General features: G+C 43.0%; 1 protein-coding gene across 2 annotated transcripts; it reads left to right on the forward strand.

The window, feature by feature from the left end:
* Positions 1–713: 713 nt before the first annotated feature.
* LOC103282232 (zinc finger protein 25) lies at positions 714–18,334 on the forward strand. 2 transcript variants are annotated; one of them, XM_062972985.1, is made up of 5 exons: positions 714–845; positions 6,136–6,702; positions 7,960–8,042; positions 13,546–13,666; positions 14,264–18,334. In XM_062972985.1, exons 2-5 carry the CDS (start codon positions 6,189–6,191, stop codon positions 15,706–15,708), a joined length of 2,163 nt encoding a protein of 720 aa, XP_062829055.1. In that variant the 5' UTR covers positions 714–845; positions 6,136–6,188; the 3' UTR covers positions 15,709–18,334. The 2 variants fall into 2 exon arrangements, with proteins under 2 accessions (XP_062829055.1, XP_062829054.1); XM_062972984.1 differs by lacking the exon at positions 714–845 and adding an exon at positions 984–1,153.
* The last annotated feature ends 1,102 nt before the right edge of the window (positions 18,335–19,436 follow it).

Below are 19,436 nucleotides of genomic sequence, written 5' to 3' on the forward strand. Positions count from 1 at the left end.
ACTGAATATCCTTGTAGCTCCAATGTCTGGCTGTATTTATTATTTTGTGTGTGTGTGTGTGTGTGTGTGTGTGTGTGTGTGTGTGTGTATATATATATATATATATATATATATATATATATATATATATATATATATATATATATATATAGATATATATAACAAAATATAGAAAGCATGGCACATTGCCTGTTGTGGGCTTTGGCCTTTTTTTTGGGTGTTGTGATTGTGTTTTTTATGTGATTGTGTTGTATCTTACTGGAGGCAGGGATGATGGATTGTGTTGCCAATTTTAGAGTTTGGTGGGTGTTGGGTTTTGTTGTTTTGTGAGTTGCCGTGATGCCAAAAGCCTTTTATATATATAGATTATTATTATTATTATTATTATTATTATTATTAATAATAATAATAATAATAGGGTTGTTGTATGTATTCCGGGCTGCATGGCCATGTTCCAGAAGTATTCTCTCCTGAGGTTTCGCCCGCATCTGTGGCAGGCATCCTCAGAGGTTGTGAGGCATGAAGAGTAATATTTTGGAAGGGACGTGTGTGCGTGGCTAGGAGGCTGAGACTCATCTATCTCATGCCTAACATCAGAAACCACAGTCCTGAAGGCCATGGCTAGCACTCTTTTACCAGTCCATGTATTCAAAGGTATTTCGCCAAGAAGGGCAGAGAGGGCCAAAGGGTGGTCCCAGGGGAGGTGGAAAGGGGGCGTGTCCAGGGAGAGGCCCCGCCCACAGCAGCAGGTATCTCGAGAGGAGAGTTGCAAAGACAAAGAGGCAGAAGGCTGGAAAGAGTTGGCTCCTGTCTCCCATTCTTCCCTCTCCTGACCATGCAGTGAGGTATGTTTTCCCCCCATTCTTTGGGGAAGGCTCAGATCTGGAGGTGAAGGAGGGAGAGGGAGAGAGAGACAGGTTCACCGGGGAAGATGGGGCAGGGCTGCGGACTACAACTCCCAGGATGCTCAGCGCACGAGCAGAGTCAGAGGGATGGGGGTGGGCTCTGCTATAGCCCCTCCCTCCATTCTGGGTTCCTCTTCCTCGTCTTTCGCCTCCTGGATGGGCTCTGCTCTTGGCCCCCCAGGTTTCCCACCCTCTAAGGATTCAGCGAAGGATGGAAGCAGAGACAAAGCCCCCCGCCCCACAATCTGGTAAGCAAGGAGGTGGGCGCAGCAGTGACCCTTCCTCCCAGCCCGGCCCTTCTCTCTCTCCTTCCTTCCTTCCTTCCTTCCTTCCTTCCTTCCTTCCTTCCTTCCTTCCTTCCTTCCTTCCTTCCTTCCTTCCTTCCTTCCTTCCTTCCTCTCCTCCATGACCAGGGGTCCTCAAACCTTTTAAGTGGAGGTCCGGTTCACCCTCCTTCAGACTGTTGGGGGGCCGGACTATGATGAAAAAGTCCAAAATTAGGGTTGTTGTTGTTGTGTGCCTTCAAGTCGTTTCAGACTTAGGTCAACCCACAGTCTAAGGTTTAGGACAAGGGCCAGGTAACTGGCCTTGGAGGGCCACATCTGGCCCATGGGCCTTAGTTTGGGGACCCCTGACCTAGACGATCTTATAAGACCATAGGTAAGCAAGGAGACCTCCAAAGACCATCTAGATGGTTTCGTAAGGCCATAGGTAAGGAAAGGGACCCTCAAAGGCCATCTAGATGATCTCATCAGGCCATCAGAAGACCATAGGTAAGGAAAGGGACCCTCAAAGGCCATCTAGATAGTTTCATAAGACCATAGATAAGGAAAGGGGTCCCCAAAGGCCATCTAGACAATCTCATAAAACCATAGGTAAGGAAAGAGACCTCCAAAGACCATCTAGATGGTCTCATAAGACCATAGGTAAGGAAAGGGACCCTCAAAGGCCATCTAGATGATCTCATCAGGCCATCAGAAGACCATAGATAAGGAAAGGGACCCTCAAAGACCATCTAGATGGTTTCATAAGACCATAGATAAGGAAAGGGGTCCCCAAAGGCCATCTAGACAATCTCATAAAACCATAGGTAAGGAAAGAGACCTCCAAAGACCATCTAGATGGTCTCATAAGACCATAGGTAAGGAAAGGGACCCTCAAAGGCCATCTAGATGATCTCATCAGGCCATCAGAAGACCATAGATAAGGAAAGGGACCCTCAAAGACCATCTAGATGGTTTCATAAGACCATAGGTAAGGAAAGGGCTCCCCAAAGGCCATCTAGACAATCTCATAAAACCATAGGTAAGGAAAGAGACCTCCAAAGACCATCTAGATGGCCTCATAAGACCATTGGTAAGGAAAGGGACCCTCAAAGGCCATCTAGATGATCTCATCAGGCTATCAGAAGACCGTAGATAAGGAAAGGGACCCTCAAAGACCATCTAGATGGTTTCATAAGACCATAGATAAGGAAAGGGGTCCCCAAAGGCCATCTAGACAATCTCATAAAACCATAGGTAAGGAAAGTACCCTCCAAAAGCCACCAAGATGGTCTCATAAGACCATAGATAAGCACAGAGACCTCCAAAGACCAGGTAGACTTAGGTCAAACCTAAGTCTAAAGTTTAGGACAGTGGCCAGGTAAATGACCTTGGGGGGCCGCATCCGGCCCATGGGCCTTAGTTTGGGGATCCCTGTCCTTGACCCTCCTTTTCCCTTCCTCTCCCTCCTTCCTTTCAGCCTGGGGCTCTGAGGCTCCAAAGGGAAGGAAAGAGAGGCCAGTGCTGGAGGAACACATGGGAGAGAAGGGAGGAGGGGGGCGGCCGGGCAAAGGCAGGAATCACATCCAGGCTTCCAAAGTCTCACTTGGAAACCCAACAAACTAGTCCTAGTCCTAGTCCCCAAACTAAGACCTGGGGGCTGGATGCGGCCCTCCAAGGTCATTGACCTGGCCCCTGTCCTAAACTTGACCTAAGTCTAGCTGGTTTTTGGAGGCTTCTTTCCACACTTATGCTCTTATGAGATTGTCTAGATGGTCTTTGAAGGTCTCTTTGCTTAGCTACGGCCTTATGAGACCATCTAGATGGCTTTTGGAGGTCACTTTCCTTACCTATGGACCTATGAGATCATCTAGATGGCCTTTGGGGGCCCCTTTCATTACCTATGGCCTTATGAAACCATCTAGATGGTCTTTGGGGGCCCCTTTCCTTACCTATGGCCTTATGAAACCATCTAGATGGTCTTTGGGGGCCCCTTTCCTTACCTATGGCCTTATGAAACCATCTAGATGGTCTTTGATGTCCCTTTCCTTATCTATGGTCTCCTGTTGGCCTGATGAGATCATCTAGATGGCCTTTGAGGGCCCTTTCCTTACCTATGGTCTTCTGATGGCCTGGTGAGATCATCTAGATGGTCTTTGAGGTCCCTTTCCCTATCTATGGTCTTCTGATGGCCTGATGAGATCATCTAGATGGCCTTTGAGGGTCCCTTTTCTTACCTATGGTCTTCTGATGGCCTGATGAGATCACCTAGATGGCCTTTGAGGATTCCTTTCCTTACCAATGGTCTTATGAGACCATCTAGATGGTTTTTGGAGGTCTCCTTGCTTACCTATGGTCATGAAATCGTCTAGATGGTCTTTGAAGGTCTCTTTGCTTAGCTACGGCCTTATGAGACCATCTAGATCGCTTTTGGAAGTCACTTTAATTACCTATGGTTCTATGAGACCATCTAGATCAGGGGTCCCCAAACTTTTTAAACTGGGGGACAGTTCACAATCCCTCAGACTGTTGGAGAGCTGGACCATAGTTGGTCGAGCAATAATAATAATAATAATAATAAGTGTTGGAAGACACCCCTCGGGCCATTTACGCCAACCCCCTTCTGCCTTTGCGCACCAAAAGCACAATCAAAGCACCCCTGACAGATGGCCTCCCAGCCTCAATGTTAATAATAATAATAATAATAATAATAATAATAATAATAATAATAAAGAGGGTTGGAAGAGACCCCTTGGGCCATTTAGCCCAACTCCCTTCTGCCTTTGTGCCGTGGGGGCCGGATAAATGGCTTCGATGGGCTGCATGTGGCCTGTGGGCCGTAGTTTGGGGACCCCTGATCTAGATGGTCTTTGAGGGTCCCTTTCCTTACCTATGGTTTTATGAGATTGTCTAGATGGCCTTTGAGGGCCCTTTCCTTACCTATGGTTTGATGAGATTGTCTAGATGGCCTTTGAGGACCCTTTCCTTACCTATAGCCTTATGAAAACATCTGGGTGGTCTTTGAGGTCCCTTTCCTTACCTATGGTCTTCTGATGGCCTGATGAGCTCATCTAGATGGCCTTTGAGGAACCTTTCCTTACCTATAGCCTTATGAAACCATCTGGGTGGTCTTTGAAGGTCCCTTTCCTTATCTATGGTCTTCTGATGGCCTGATGAGATAATCTAGATGGGCTTTGAGGGTCCCTTTCCTTACCTATGGTCTTATAAGACCATCTAGATGGTCTTTGGAGGTCTCTTTGCTTACCTATGGTCTTATGAGATCGTCTAGATCAGGGGTCCGAAAACTAAGGCCCATGGGCCAGATGCGACCCTCCAAGGTCAATTACCTGGCCTCTTTCCTAAACTTTAGACTAAGGGTTGACCTAAGTCTGAAATGACTTGAAAGCACACAAAAACAATCCTAATTTTTTACTATTTCATCTTAGTCCAGGCCCCCAACAGTCTGAGGGACTGTGAATCGGCCCCCCACTTAAAAAATTTGAGGACCCCTGGTCTAAAGAGAAAGGAGACCATGGAGGAATGGGGTTGAAGGCGGAACAATTTTAGAGGAAGCTTATATGGAAAGTGTGGCTTTTTTAATGTCCTTTTTTAGAGCATGGTACATTCTCTTATGAGGCATCTGCATCATAGAATTAATGCACTTTGGTGCCACTTGAACTGCATTGTCTGGATGGTCTGCCATCCTGGGATGGTGAGTTTGGTGAGGACTTTGTCGCTCTACAACTCCCAGGGTTCCTCTCAGGGCCTTTCCACACAGCCCTTTAACCCAGAATATCAAGGCAGAACATGCCACAGTCCCTGCTTTGAACTGGGTCATCCAAGTCCACACTGCCATATACCCCAGTTCAAAGCAAATGTGGGATTTTATTGAGCTTGTGTGGAAAGTTTCAGAACTGTATATACAGAGAAACAAGGGAATGGGCTGAAGGTGAGGGGATTTTCCCCTGGAAATTGCTGTATTTTATTGTTGTTGCCAGGGGATACTGTGAATTTATGATGTTGTGTTGACTGCCTATGTTTTGTTTTCAACTTGTTGTATTTTGTATGTCACACCTTGATTGTTTTGTGAACTGACCCGAGAGACTCTAGGAGATATAAATAAAGTATTATTATTATTATTTTATTATGACACAGCAAACAAGATAGATATGCTGGATTTCATATCACAAAATCACAAGTCGAACACTTCCCAAGTGTCTTTGACTGTGTGATGTATTTTCGGATGATGCGCGCAGATCCCAGTAGGGTGGCCTTTTGCAGTTGGCAGATCGTAATTTTGTCAATGTCTATTGTTTCCAAATGCCGGCTGAGATCTTTTGGCATGGCACCCAGTGTGCCCATCACCACTGGGACCACCTGCACTGGTTTCTGCCAGAGTCTTTGAACTTCAATCTTGAGATCCTGATAGCGGCTGAGTTTTTCCTGTTGTTTTTCGTCAATGCGACTGTCACCTGGGATGGTGACATCAATAATCCAAACCTTTTTCTTTTCCACAACTGTGATGTCTGGTGTGTTGTGTTCCAGAACTTTGTCAGTCTGGATTCGGAAGTCTCACAGTATCTTTGCATGTTCATTTTCGAATACTTTTGCAGGTTTGTGATCCCACCAGTTCTTTGCTGCTGGGAGCTGGTACTTGAGGCATAAGTTCCAATGGATCATTTGGGCCACATAGTTGTGCCTCTGTTTGTAGTCTGTCTGTGCAATTTTCTTACAGCAGCTAAGGATATGATCAATGGTTTCGTCAGTTTCTTTGCACAGTCTGCATTTTGGGAACAGAAGCGCAATGTGGAGGGATCCCCATAATATTATTTCATGGAGTTTGCTCTAAGCTGCCAGGGCTCTGCTTTTCTCACAATGGCAACACAAAAATGGGTGGTAATGACCCTTTTTCTCTTGAGGGTAGTAGGTAATTAACCTGGACTTCATCTCCCCTTTGTCTTGTGTAGCCTTCACTTCACAACATCTTCAGAAGGAGAAGGGAAGAGGTTCTTCAGCCCTGATGGAGTCCAGAGTGAAGATGGAGGAGCCAAACCAGACCAGCCCTGGAGGGGAAAGAAAGTCCAACACATTGTGGGGCAGGAGAAGGGTTGGGGTCCCAGGCAGAATGGGTCAGGATTCTCTGGAGGAGGAGGACTTCACCTCAGACCTTCATTGCCAACGCTTCAGGCGCTTTTGCTATGAGGAGGCCTTGGGTCCCCGAGAGGTGTGCAGCCGCCTCCACTCTCTCTGCCGCCTGTGGCTGAAGCCTGAGGAACATACAAAGGCGGAGATGCTGGACCTGGTGCTCCTGGAGCAGTTCCTGGCCGTCCTTCCTGCGGAGATGGAGCGCTGGGTGAGGGAATGTGGGGCAGAGACCAGTTCCCAGGCCGTGGCTTTGGCTGAAGGATTCCTCCTGAGTTGGGAAGAAGAGGAGAAGGTCCTTCAGGCTCAGGAGGCCCCACCAGGCACTAGCCAGGGCTTCCCTTCCAGGTGGATCAAGGTGGAGGAGGAGGACACAGGCGCTGTTCCACTGGGTAAGATGTCTTCATTCACTTGATTCCTCAAATGTCAGGTCTGCTGTTATGTCCCCAAATACATGTTTCCATTACTGTTTTGTTAGAGGACAGATGGGCTGCTCCACTGGGTGAAATACCTTCTTTCTCTTGGTCTAACATTTCCTAAATGTATGATCTTCTCTTATGTCCCGCAGAATGATTGTCTTGAATGGCTGTTTTGTTAGAATGTTTCAGGAACAGTTTTAAGAATATTTCCATCCCAGCTGGTATTGTATGGAATGGGCTGCATCTCAGGAATACTTGTGCCATAGGAAACCTTTTCCAGATCCTTCTGAGCTTTCTTTTGAAAACGTTATTGTTCCCCTTTCATAGAATCATAGAATAGTAGAGTTGGAAGAGACCTCATGGGCCATCCAGTCCAACCCCCCGCTAAGAAGCAGGAAATCGCATTCAAAGCACCCCCGACAGATGGCCATCCAGCCTTTGCTTAAAAGCCTCCCAAGAAGGAGCCTCCACCACAGTCCGGGGGAGAGAGTTCCACTGCCGAACAGCCCTCACTGTGAGGAAGTTCTTCCTGATGTTCAGGTGGAATCTCCTTTCCTGTAGTTTGAAGCCATTGTTCCGTGTCCTGGTCTGCAGGGCAGCAGAAAACAAGCTTGCTCCCTCTTCCCTATGACTTCCCCTCACGCATTTGTACATGGCTATCATGTCTCCTCTCAGCCTTCTCTTCTGCAGGCTAAACATGCCCAGCTCTCTAAGCCGCTCCTCATAGGGCTTGTTCTCCAGACCCTTAATCATTTTAGTCACCCTCCTCTGGATGCTTTCCAGTTTGTCAACATCTCCCTTCAACTGTGGTGCCCAGAATTGGACACAGTATTCCAGGTGTGGTCTGACCAAGGCAGAATAGAGGGGGAGCATGACTTTCCTGGATCTAGATGCTATACCTCTATTGATGCAGGCCAAAATCCCATTGGCTTTTTTCGCCGCCACATCACATTGTTGGCTCATGTTTAACTTGTAGTCCACGAGGACTCTAAGGTCTTTTTCGCACACACTGCTGTCAAGCCAGGCATCGTCCCCCATTCTGTATCTTTGATTTCCATTTTTTCTGCCAAAGTGAAGTATCTTGCATTTGTCCTTGTTGAACTTCATTTTGTTAGTTTCAGCTCTTTGATGTCGTTTACATTGTAAACACTTTGGGACCTCAAAATGAGCTTTGAAAAACAAACCAAGAAATTCAGCATCCCTTTCCTTCCTATGTTTGCCATTTCACAGGAGATGAGCCCAGGATGCTGGGAAGACGTGGCAGCTCCACTCTTTCTGATGCCGGAGACGTGGCATCCGTTCAACAAGCTCAGGTAAAGAGATAGCCTATGGAGGAGCAGATTAATATTGAAGAAAAGAAACCACCCCCTCCTGACTGCTTTCTTACTAAGGGGTAACACACTGTATGGCCACTTCACAGCTATATGTTATATCTCTAGATTCCATCTGAACAGTACTTGGTTATTGCACTTAGGAGGCCCAAACATCACCTCTCCCATAGAGCTTATTTTATATGCACTTTTAATTATGATCTGTATTTTATTGTTTTATCATGTTATCATTTTATGTATATTTGCTTCTGTTTTTATGACTGTGTACAGCACTGAATATTTGCCTTTGTATGTGTAAACCATCCTGAGTCCCTTTGGGGAAAGAGAGCAGGTTAGAAAGAAAAAAATATTATTATTATTCTGCCTCTGTGGCCCACAGGGTGCCTTCCTCTTTGGACTGAATCCTGTGTTAAAACCTTCCTTAGAGCATCTTAGTTGTACATTGGGATCTGACTTAGCAGTTCAAGGATTACAGGGGAAGAGTTTCTCCATGGCTGCTTTCAGGCTTCAGGACTCCATCCCCACAATTACCTTCCCCATTTCGGCACATGTTGCACTTTGCCTGGGTTCTATGAATTAGTCTCCAGTGTTAATATTGTATGTTTTATGTTGATTTTAACGATTGTTTTTACTGTAATTGATGTTTTTATTGGATAACTGTTTTATTGCTGTGTTTTGATATTTGATTGTTTTATCGGGCAAGGCCCCATGTAAGCCGCCCCAAGTCCCTTCGGGGAGATGGGGCGGGGAATAAAAATAAAGTTGTTGTTATTATTATTATTGTTATTATTATTATTATCCCCAAAGAGGGGAGACTAGTACAGTAAGGATCCAGTAGACCTCGGGAGACTGATTGCTTATCCAGGACCAGCCTCGTATAATGTGCTAGTTTATCTATCTCTTATCTTTGTTTGCTGTAGAAATTTGAAGTTTTAGAGATTGCACTGGTCTTCGTTTTTTTTATAGTTTAACCACCTTTTAAGTTGGCCTCCACCTTTGCAAGCTTGAAAATCACAGATTGGCAGGTTGGCCATCATCCTACCAAAGCCTCTCTCCTCCCTCCCAAAACCCAAGGGTGGTCACAACAGAGAGAAGGGCAAGGGAAGGAAAGCTGCTACTCTGCTCTTCTTCTCTGCATGGCAGGGGGTTGGACTAGATGGCCCATGTGGTGTCTTCCAACTCTACGATTCTAACTGGAGCTTCCATGGCTGCACTGGTCATACCGAGGAAAAGGAATCTGGGCCATACAGTCTAATACACAATCCAAGCACTCCCAAGAGATGACCACCCAGACTCTACAACAGGAGTCCCCAAACTTTTTAAAGAGGGGGCCAGTTCACGATCCTTCGGACCGTTGGAGGGCTGGACTATAGTAATAATAATAGTAATAATAATAATAATAATAATAATAATAAAGAGGGTTGGAAGAGACCCCTTGGGCCATTGAGTCCAACCCCTTTCTGCTTTTGTGCACCAAAAGCACAACCAAAGCACCCCTGACAGATGGCCACCCAGCCTCAATGTTAATAATAATAATAATAATAATAATAATAATAATAATAATAATAATAAAGAGGGTTGGAAGAGACCCCTTGGGCCATTTAGTCCAACCCCCTTCTGCTTTTGTGCACCAAAAGCACAACCAAAGCACCCCTGACAGATGGCCACCCAGCCTCAATGTTAATAATAATAATAATAATAATAAAGAGGGTTGGAAGAGACCCCTTGGGCCATTTAGTCCAATCCCCTTCTGCCTTTGTGCACCAAAAGCACAAGTAAAGCACCCCCGACAGATGGCCACCCAGCCTCAATAATAATAATAATAATAATAATAATAATAATAATAATAATAATAATGGTTGTAAGAGAAGAAGAGACCCCTTGGGTCATTTAGCCCAACCCCCTTCTGCCCTTGTGCCGTGGGGGCCAGATAAATGGCTTCGATGGGCCGCATCCGGCTCCCGGGCCTTAGTTTGGGGACCCCTGCTCTACAACAACAACAACAACAACAAAACTTTATTTATATACCGCTCTATCTCCAATAAGGACTTAGAGTGGTTTACACATCATAAAAACAATCAATACATATACATAATACAAAATATAAAAAACCAATATAACAGCAATTAACAAACATGTTTAAAATTCCAACATTTTAAAACAATATAATACCTAGTAAGAACAATTGCAGATCGCTCCATTGAGTGGTTCTACAACGAAAGGGTATAATATATAAAATACTAGCTTTGCCCGGCCACGCGTTGCTGTGGCTTATGGGAATCCTTTGTTGGCCAAGTGGAATAGCAGTGAACAGCCTTGCAGTCTCAAAGCCTGGCCGTTTTCTGGAGTAGCTGGAGCTTTTTGTTGTATGAACGTAGAGGCATGGATGAGGGGTTGTGCTGCCAAGTTTAGTGTTTCTAGGATGTGTAGTTTTGTTGTTTTGTCCTAGGCCGAAATTTCATTACCCTTTTATATATATAGACTAGCTGTGCCCAGCCACGTGTTGCTGTGGCGAAGTCTGGTGGCATGGGAAATAAAGTATTGAGGAATTGGTGGTAGTTAAGGTAAAGGGTAAAGGTTTTCCCCTGACATTAAGTCCATTATAAATGGGTTATATACCGTGTTTCCCCGAAAATAAGACAGTCTTATATTAATTTTTGCTCCTAAAGATGTGCTAGGTCTTATTTTCAGGGGATGTCTTATTTTGCCATGAAGAAGAATTCACATTTATTGTTGAACAAAAAAATGAACATTTATTATATACTGTACAGTAGTTGTCATCACAAACCAGCATAACCAGACAAACTGTGAATCCTATCAAGAATTTTTTGTTACTACCAATATTTCCATGTACAACAATCTATGGTACGTACATGGAGTTATGTTTGGTGGGCATGCTTCCAAACTTTGCTAGGTCTTACTTTTGGGGGGGGGGCCTTATATTTAGCAATTCAGCAAAACCTCTACTAGGTCTTATTTTCTGGGGATGTCTTATTTTCGGGGAAACAGGGTAGCTGTGTGGAAGGGCCTTGAGTCTACACTGCAATATAATCCAGTTAAAATCAGATAATCTGTATTTTATAGGCAGTGTGGAAGAGGCCGAAGTGAGGCCTAACTCTGCCTGTCCCCTGGGCTGAGTGGGTTGCTAGGAGACCAAGTGGGCAGAGCTTAGCCTTCTAACTGGCAGCAATTGGATAAAAACAATTATTCCTCTCCCTCTAATTAGGACTTTATTTTTCTTTTCTTTTTGTTGTATGAACGTAGAGGCATGGATGAGGGGTTGTGCTGCCAAGTTTAGTGTTTCTGGGATGTGTAGTTTTGTTGTTTTGTCCTAGGCTGAAATTTCATTACCCTTTTATATATATAGATATAAAACAGGCAAGATGGCAGTATGGCCGGAATAGGCTTTAATTAAAAGCCTGCAGAGAAGAGACTCCACTGGACTCCCAGTCAGCATATTCCACTGCTGAACAGCTCTTATTGTTAAAAAGTTCTTCTCAACGTTTAGGTGGAATCACTTTTCTTGCTATTTGAATACAAAGCTGCCCCTCCTGAATGCGGCATCCTTTCAAATACTTAAGCATGTGTCATATGCCAACTCTAAACCTTCTCTTCTCCGAGCTAAACATCCCCAGCTCCCTCAGCCATTCCTTGTAGGGATTGGCCCTACAAGAGTGAATAGAACAATGATATATTAGATAAGTGAGAAGATAATGGACCCTGGTGGTGGCGCAGTGCGTTAAAGCGCTGAGCTGCTGAACTTGCAGACCGAAAGGTCCCAGGTTCAAATCAGGGGAGCGGAATGAGCGCCCGCTGTTAGCCCCAGCTCCTGCCAACCTAGCAGTTCGAAAACATGCCAATGTGAGTAGATCAATAGGTACCACTCCGGCGGGAAGGTAACGGCGCTCCATGCAGTCATACTGGCCACTTGACCTTGGAGGTGTCTACGGACAACGCCGGCTCTTCGGCTTAGAAATGGAGATGAGCACCAACCCCCAGAGTCAGATATGACTGGACTTAACGTCAGGGGAAAACCTTTACCTTTACTGAGAAGATAATATAGAATGGAAGAGGGTGGAGAAATGTGGTAATACACAAACAACGTGTATGTTTTAAGGTGCAAATCTACTCACAATACGAAATATAATATCAATAAAAATATATTTTAAAAAATGACATGAACCGAAAGGAAGGCATAATGGTCTGTGGACATGACAAGCCCTTACCAGGCTCTCTTTTACATCTTGGATGTTTGCTCCAGGTAGACGGCACACCTCTCAAGTCATCCTGTCAGGCCCACAAACCACTACTTCTGTTCACTTCAGTAGGAGGCCTCTTCCACCACCACAGGCTTTCTTGGAGGATGTGCAGGGACCATTCTATGTGCTAACTCTCCCAGGACACATGAACATTCCCTGAAGACAAGCTCTGTTGCACTTCTTGTTCTGTGTCATCACTGATCCTGGAGAGGACTTTGAATTAATTATGTAGCTCCTAATTTTCAGAACGAATCCTAGTCCTTCTACTTTTATGTCTAACATTCCTCCAAAAGTCTACCTCTTGTGTGTGCAGAGTGATCTCCTCAAAGAGAGATTTCCTGTGTGATTTTCCTATATGTCTGTCCTGCTGGGACCAAGGCAAGCTCTTCCTCCTTAATATGTGGAGACATGGGTCTCTAAGAGCACTTGCTACATGTATAGATAGCCACATCCTCATGCAAGAACAAAATACACCACAATGTTGTTAATGTATTGATAGTGTTTAAATGCAATTTGTGCCATGCTTGTATTGCAACTGATTGCATCATCCAGAATGTACCATAGTGTGGAAAGAGTTAATTGCCAAGAAGCTATGATGTCCTTGATGTGTGGCTGGAACTAGGGAGTATCCAGACACAAGTGTTTGTGCATAACGATTGCATCAGTTCAGTTCAGTTGAGTTCTGTCTGCCTAGAGTTCGAGTCAAGTTCTGTTGGAGAACAGAGCAGTCCTGTGTTCGTCTGTCGTTTGCAAGTCTGTTTGTGTTGATTATTGCTGCATACAGTAAAACTTTGTAAATAGTTTTACCAACGTCTCTGAGTGTCTCTTCGTTCTGCGTTCCACTGCTTCCATCCAACTACTGCTGCGCTGCAAATACTCTGACAAATGTGTTGTCGAAGGCTTTCATGGCCGGGATCACAGGGTTGTTGTATGTCTTTCGGGCTGTGTGGCCATGTTCCAGAAGTATTCTCTCCTGACGTTTCGCCCACATCTATGGCAGGCATCCTCAGAGGTTGTGAGGTATGGACAAATGTTTGCAGGTGACTGCATGAACTCCCTTATCATCACAATCTTCTCACCTTTTTAGAAGACCCAGCTCAGGAAAGTTGGCGTGGCTATTTCTAAAAGTGATCTCTTTGGATTCTGTACTCAGACTTTCAATGAATCAGGGTTCTTCTTAGCAGTATAAGAACTAATGATTTGTGTGTCCAACTTTCTTCTTTCAGGTGATGTTTGAGGATGTGGCTGTACATTTCAGTGAGGGAGAGTCGGCCTTACTGGATCCGGATCAACAGGCCCTGCACTGGGAGGTCATGGAAGAAAATTATAGGATGGTGGCTTCTCTTGGTAAGAATCCCTCAGTCTCTTGGTTCATAAAAATAAGTTGGGAGAATTGTCATGCTGCATCGTTCAGGAACACAAGTCATTTTTGGCCAGCACTTTTGGCCAGGCTAGAAGAAACAATTCCCCTCTGGGCACTACTTCTGAGGAGCTGCTCTTCAGCGGGACGTTGACTCAATACTTACTTGAACATGGTTTAGTAGCTCATAGTAAGGGATTTGTAGGTCAGTTGTAAATGATCCATATTATTGAAACTATTTATTTATCACACCTGGAAGTCTTCAGAGAGTTGTAAGAAAGAGCACATGCAATCCATGTAAATGGAAGACCTATGAAACCAAGTTGTTAATGAGTTGTGGAATCAAATGGTGACAAGTATTTTTGGGTTGCATGTCGCATCCCCTCCCATTGTAGACAATACTATGGTGGGAGCGATCATCCAACAACTTCCAGAAAGGGGTTCTCCTTTGATAAGGCAAAGTTCTCTCCTCCATAAGAAGATTCTTGCCTCTTTTTTCTGCCTCTCACAACATTTCTGTTTTTGTTTGATTTCAGTCTTCCCTTTTCTCATGCCTTCCTTCTTTTTGTCTTTCTTCTTTCAAGGTGATGATGGACAAGGGAGGGAAATTGAGGGAGCACGAAATAAAATGTGGCTGAAAACAGGGAGAAGTAAAAAGGAAGAAGAAAGAAGCTCGAGAATGGAAGCAGAAGGATATAACAGGAAGCAGTGCCCTGTCGACACCAGGGAAATCACAATCCAAGAGACAGTAGACGAGATTGGAAACAGCCCTGTCTATGAGAATGGCTTCTTCGAGGAGGCATCTAGTATACACTCTACACAAAATGATAAGTACCAAATTGTGGACAAGCCGTATAAATGTTCAGAGCGTGGAAAATGCTTCCCTCTAAAAGGAGTCCTCAACACACACCAAAAACCCCACACGAGAGAGAAGCCATATAAATGCACGGAGTGTAGAAAACGTTTCTTTCGGAAAGGATATCTCAAAAGACACGAAAGAATCCACGCACAAGAGAAGCCACATAAATGCCTGGAGTGTGGAAAAGGTTTTTTTGATAAAAGGTGTCTTAATGGACATGAAATGAAACACAGAGGAGAGAAGCCCTATAAATGTCTGGAGTGCGGGAAGAGTTTCTGTTGGAAAAATACACTAAAGCTGCACCAATACACCCACATAGGAGAGATGCCGTATAAATGCCTGGAATGTGGGAAATGCTTCCCTCAAAAAGGAGTCCTCAATGCACATCGAAAAATCCACACGGGAGAGAAGCCATATAAATGCCTGGAGTGTGGAAAATGTTTCTTTCAGAAAGGACACCTCAAAACCCATGAAGGAATCCATGCACATGAGAAGCCATATAAATGCCTAGAATGTGGGAAAGGTTTTTCTGATAAAAGATGTCTTAATGGACATGAAATGAAACACAGAGGAGAGAAACCCTATACATGTCTAGAATGTGGGAGGGGTTTCCGTTGGGAAAACACACTAAAGCTGCACCAATACACCCACATAGGAGAGAAGCCATATAAATGCCTAGAGTGTGGAAAAAGCTTCGCTCAAAAAGGGATCCTCAACACACACCAAAAAACCCACATGGGCGAGAAGCCATATAAATGTGCGGAGTGTGGAAAATGTTTCTTACAGAAAAGAGACCTCAACAGACATGAAAGAACCCACACACAAGAGAAACCATATAAATGCCAGGAGTGTGGAAAAGGGTTTTCTGATAAGAGAGCTCTTATTGGACATGAAATGAATCACAGAGGAGAGAAACCCTATAAATGTCTGGAGTGCGGGAAGAGTTATAGTATTAAATCTGTTCTTACAGGTCACCAGAACAGTCATAAAGGAGAGTGTGGGAAGGGTTTTAGCTACAAATCAGACCTCAAAAATGTCCAGGATAATCATATAGAAGACAAAATCAAAAATATGTCTGGAGTGTGCAAAGAGCTTCCACTGGACAGCAAGTCCCAAGGCCCACCAAAAAGCCCACATGGGAGAGAAGTCAAAAAGCCTGAAATCTGCTAAGAGTTTGAACTGCAAATCAATCTTCAAAGATTGCTAGAATGTTCATACAAAGAGAAATTACACATATTCCCACATTTTGGAAAGAGTTGAGTTGCACAACAAGCTTCCCATATGGGAAAGAAGCCATGGAAATGCCTGGAGTGTGGTCAGAAGAAAAATATGATTAAGCATGAAATGAATCTCAGAGGAGATAAGCCTCTAAATTCTCAGAGGATGGGAAGAGTTGTATCCTCAAATCAGGTCTTAAAACTCTCCAGGAGAGAAGGCATACACAGAGGCACGGAATTTTGAAAGACATTAAATTTTGCTCTAATCAGAATACTCTCTAAACAATGTATAATAAGAATGAGCCTTCCATACTTTTTTTTAAGGGACATATGCTTAAAGTCTGAAAGTAAAATTTACTCTTTCTACCCTCTCTGTCCCTCTAGTCCATCTTCTGCCTGGTGTTGTGTCTACAGGTGACCTTGATCTATAAATAAACATAGCTCTCAAAATCATGGAGAAAAAAAGGCCTGTCTCCACAATCGTCTGGACTGGCAGACAAGGGACTAATTACATCATACACTGCAACATCTAGTTCTGGAGATAAACAGAAGAAACCACCCCTCGCACTGAACACATGTTTTCTGATATTAAAGTAATGCTTCAGGATTTGAAATATGGACAAGAGACTCTTAGAGCTGGGATAAAAAAAAATCACAGACCAACAAGTGCAGACAGAGGTAAAGGTAGCAAGATTAGAAGGGGAATGCAAAGCTACCAGAAAAAAAAACTGAGCAAAATGCTGAGAAAATTAAATCCTTGGATGACAGTCAAAATTGCCGAGAGATATATTTATGATGATGGAATTAAAAATAAATGAAAATTCAATTAGAATTAGAGGGCTTCCTGAAAAACTAAGAGATCTATGATCCTATCTGATTAAAATGATAGCAGATCGTATGGAAGAACAAGATTGATGTAATTTCTACTTCAGTCTCGGTGTGCAGAGGCAACTCGGCATACGCAAGAATAAAAAAGTTCCTAATGGAATGTATTCTGCAACCGATTTCAAAAACCTTCAAAGATCTGATTCTAAGAAAACAATTATGTAACACCCCTGGTTGTGAAGGGGTGCAAAATATTTATGCTCAAGGATATCCCAATGAGAATGGTTAGGAAGAAAAAAGACTCAATTTTTGATGAACAAACTAAGTAAAAAATGAATTCTCTTCAGATGGCAATTCTCACAAGGTGTATCATTCTACTACAAAGCAAAGAGACATTTGATTTTGGATGCTTCAAAGGCAGAGCAGTTCTTGAGAAAAGACAATAAAGACTTTGTTGAAAGTGGCCACGGGTCGGAGAGTCTCACTTACAAAGAAGGGGGTGATGGCAACTGAATGGAAACAACGAGACGAAGAAGAAGCAGAAGAGTTAGAAAATGGGACTAATTTGTAAACTATTAGTTAATGATTTTGGAAATCAAAAATTTCTGGGATGAGGGAAGGGGAAGGGGAAGAGGAGGGAAATTCTTTGGATAAATTCACATAGACTATTTTTTTAAATACAAATGGTCTGAGTAATTGTTTTAAAAGGAAACTGGTCTTTCACTACCTACATAAAGCTAGGATAGACCTAGCCTGTATTAAAGAGAGACTCTTCTTGGATAAACACAAACAAGAAAAATTAGGACAGCTTATTAATAAAAAAACCCAATGGGGTGTTGTTTTATATAAAAAGTGATCTGGAGCTGTAGAAAGTATATGATGATTTTAATAGTTACCGTGAAATTTCAATACAAATAAGTTTTATTAGTGGGGATTTATGCTCTAAATGGAAAACTAAAACATTTTACAAAAAACTATCAGCAGTTTTGGCAGAATATGGGGAGAAAGAAATAATCTGGCTGGGGGAATTTAATGGGGTAATGGACCCCAAACTAGATAGAAATTGCAAAAGAAAAAGTGACACAAAGGAAAGGAGATGGAAGAATTATAATATTGGGAACTATATGACATGTGGAGATTACATAATTTAGGTAGAAGAGAATATTCTTATTACTCTCATAGACATGAAACATCACAATTGACCAAATCTTAGCAACAAAAGAGCTGATGGTAAAAACCGAAAAAGCAGAATTTCTACCGAGAGTGCTTTCAGATCATAATCTGGTGTTGTTAAGGTTGAAAGGGTTGGGTGGGAAAGGAAGCAGTGGAGAATAAACGACTATTTACTAAAAGATCCCAGAATAAAGGAGAAAATTAGAGAAGGAATACAAAACTATTTAAAGGAGGAGATATCTAAAAGAATTGTTTGGGATGCAGAGAAAGCGGTAGTAAGAAGTTTATTAATTCAGCAAAATGTTCTTTGGTTTAAAAGGAAAAACAAATAGCAATAAATAATTAAGAAAATTAGAGAATAATCAGAAGGATAAGAACAAGTTGCAGAAAGAATTGACTAAATTACAACAGAAATATGAATTGTTACTCATAAATGAGTTCGAATGGAAGATTATGTATAGCAGAAATAATTTTTTTGAAAATGCAAACACACCAGGAACATTGTTAGCATGGCAACCGAGAGAATGTAGGAAAAAGCAGCTAATTGTAAAATTAAAGAATAAAGGAGAAATAATTACGGATATGCGACAAATTCAAAAGACATTTGAAGACAATTCTAGAAATCTATAAAAGCAATCAGATAGATAGAAAGAAGATTGATCAATATCTGAATGAAATGAATGTCACTAAGCTCACAAAAGAAATGAAAATAGAACTGGATAGCAAATTACACAGGAGGAGCTGTTTAAGACTATTGACAAAGACAAAAAAAGCCCCAGGTCCAGATGGATTTTCTGCTTGGTACTTTTATTTATTTATTTTAAGTATTTATATTCCACCCTTCTTTCTCACCCCGAAGGGACTCAGGGCAAATCACAATGTACACATACATGGCAAACATTCAATGCCATTAGACATACATACAGAGAGAGACGAAGACACAGAGGCTATTTAGCTTTCTCCAGCTTCCAGGCTTCTTGAGGGTATGCTTGATTCCGGCCACAGGGGGAGCTGCTGCTTCATCCACTGTGACACCGAGTCCTTTGATGGATTGCTTCCTCATTCCTTTCTCCACGCTGCTGGATGATTTTTTATGGTGTTGTAAATTAGTTAAATTAGCCTCCCCACATAAGCTGTACCTACATTTTCCTATTTGATAGATGCAACTATCAGGTTGCTTAGGTCAACAACAAGCTGGGCTATTTTTTTTATGGTTGAGTGCTCACTCCGACACGGGCTGGCTTCGAACTCATGACCTCACGGTCATAATGATTTATTGCAGCTGGCTACTAACCAGCTGCGCCACAGCCCGGCCCTATAAGCATACTATAAGTCATACAAGGAAGAACTGACCTTGCTACTACTTTCTGTAATGATCAGGTTAATGCAGAAAGGACAGTTCATACTCATGGGCAGGGGCCACTATAGTTCTTTATTCCTAAGCAGGATAGAGAAATGGAACAAGTTAAAAACTTTATACCAATCTCATTAGTAAATTGCGACTATAAATTATTTGCAGAAATTCTAGCAAATAAACTGACACAAATTTTTACTAAAAGTATTACACCGAGATCAAGTTGGCTTTCTCCCAGTCCATTGTTGGTGGGGGTCACAGTTTCTCTGGATGCGGCTGAACAACTCTTGGAAATTAAGGTCAATCCCCCTCAAACCCTTCTAGTATGT

Source organism: Anolis carolinensis, chromosome 2 (assembly GCF_035594765.1).
Source record: "Anolis carolinensis isolate JA03-04 chromosome 2, rAnoCar3.1.pri, whole genome shotgun sequence".
Classification (NCBI taxonomy): Eukaryota; Metazoa; Chordata; class Lepidosauria; order Squamata; family Dactyloidae; genus Anolis; species Anolis carolinensis.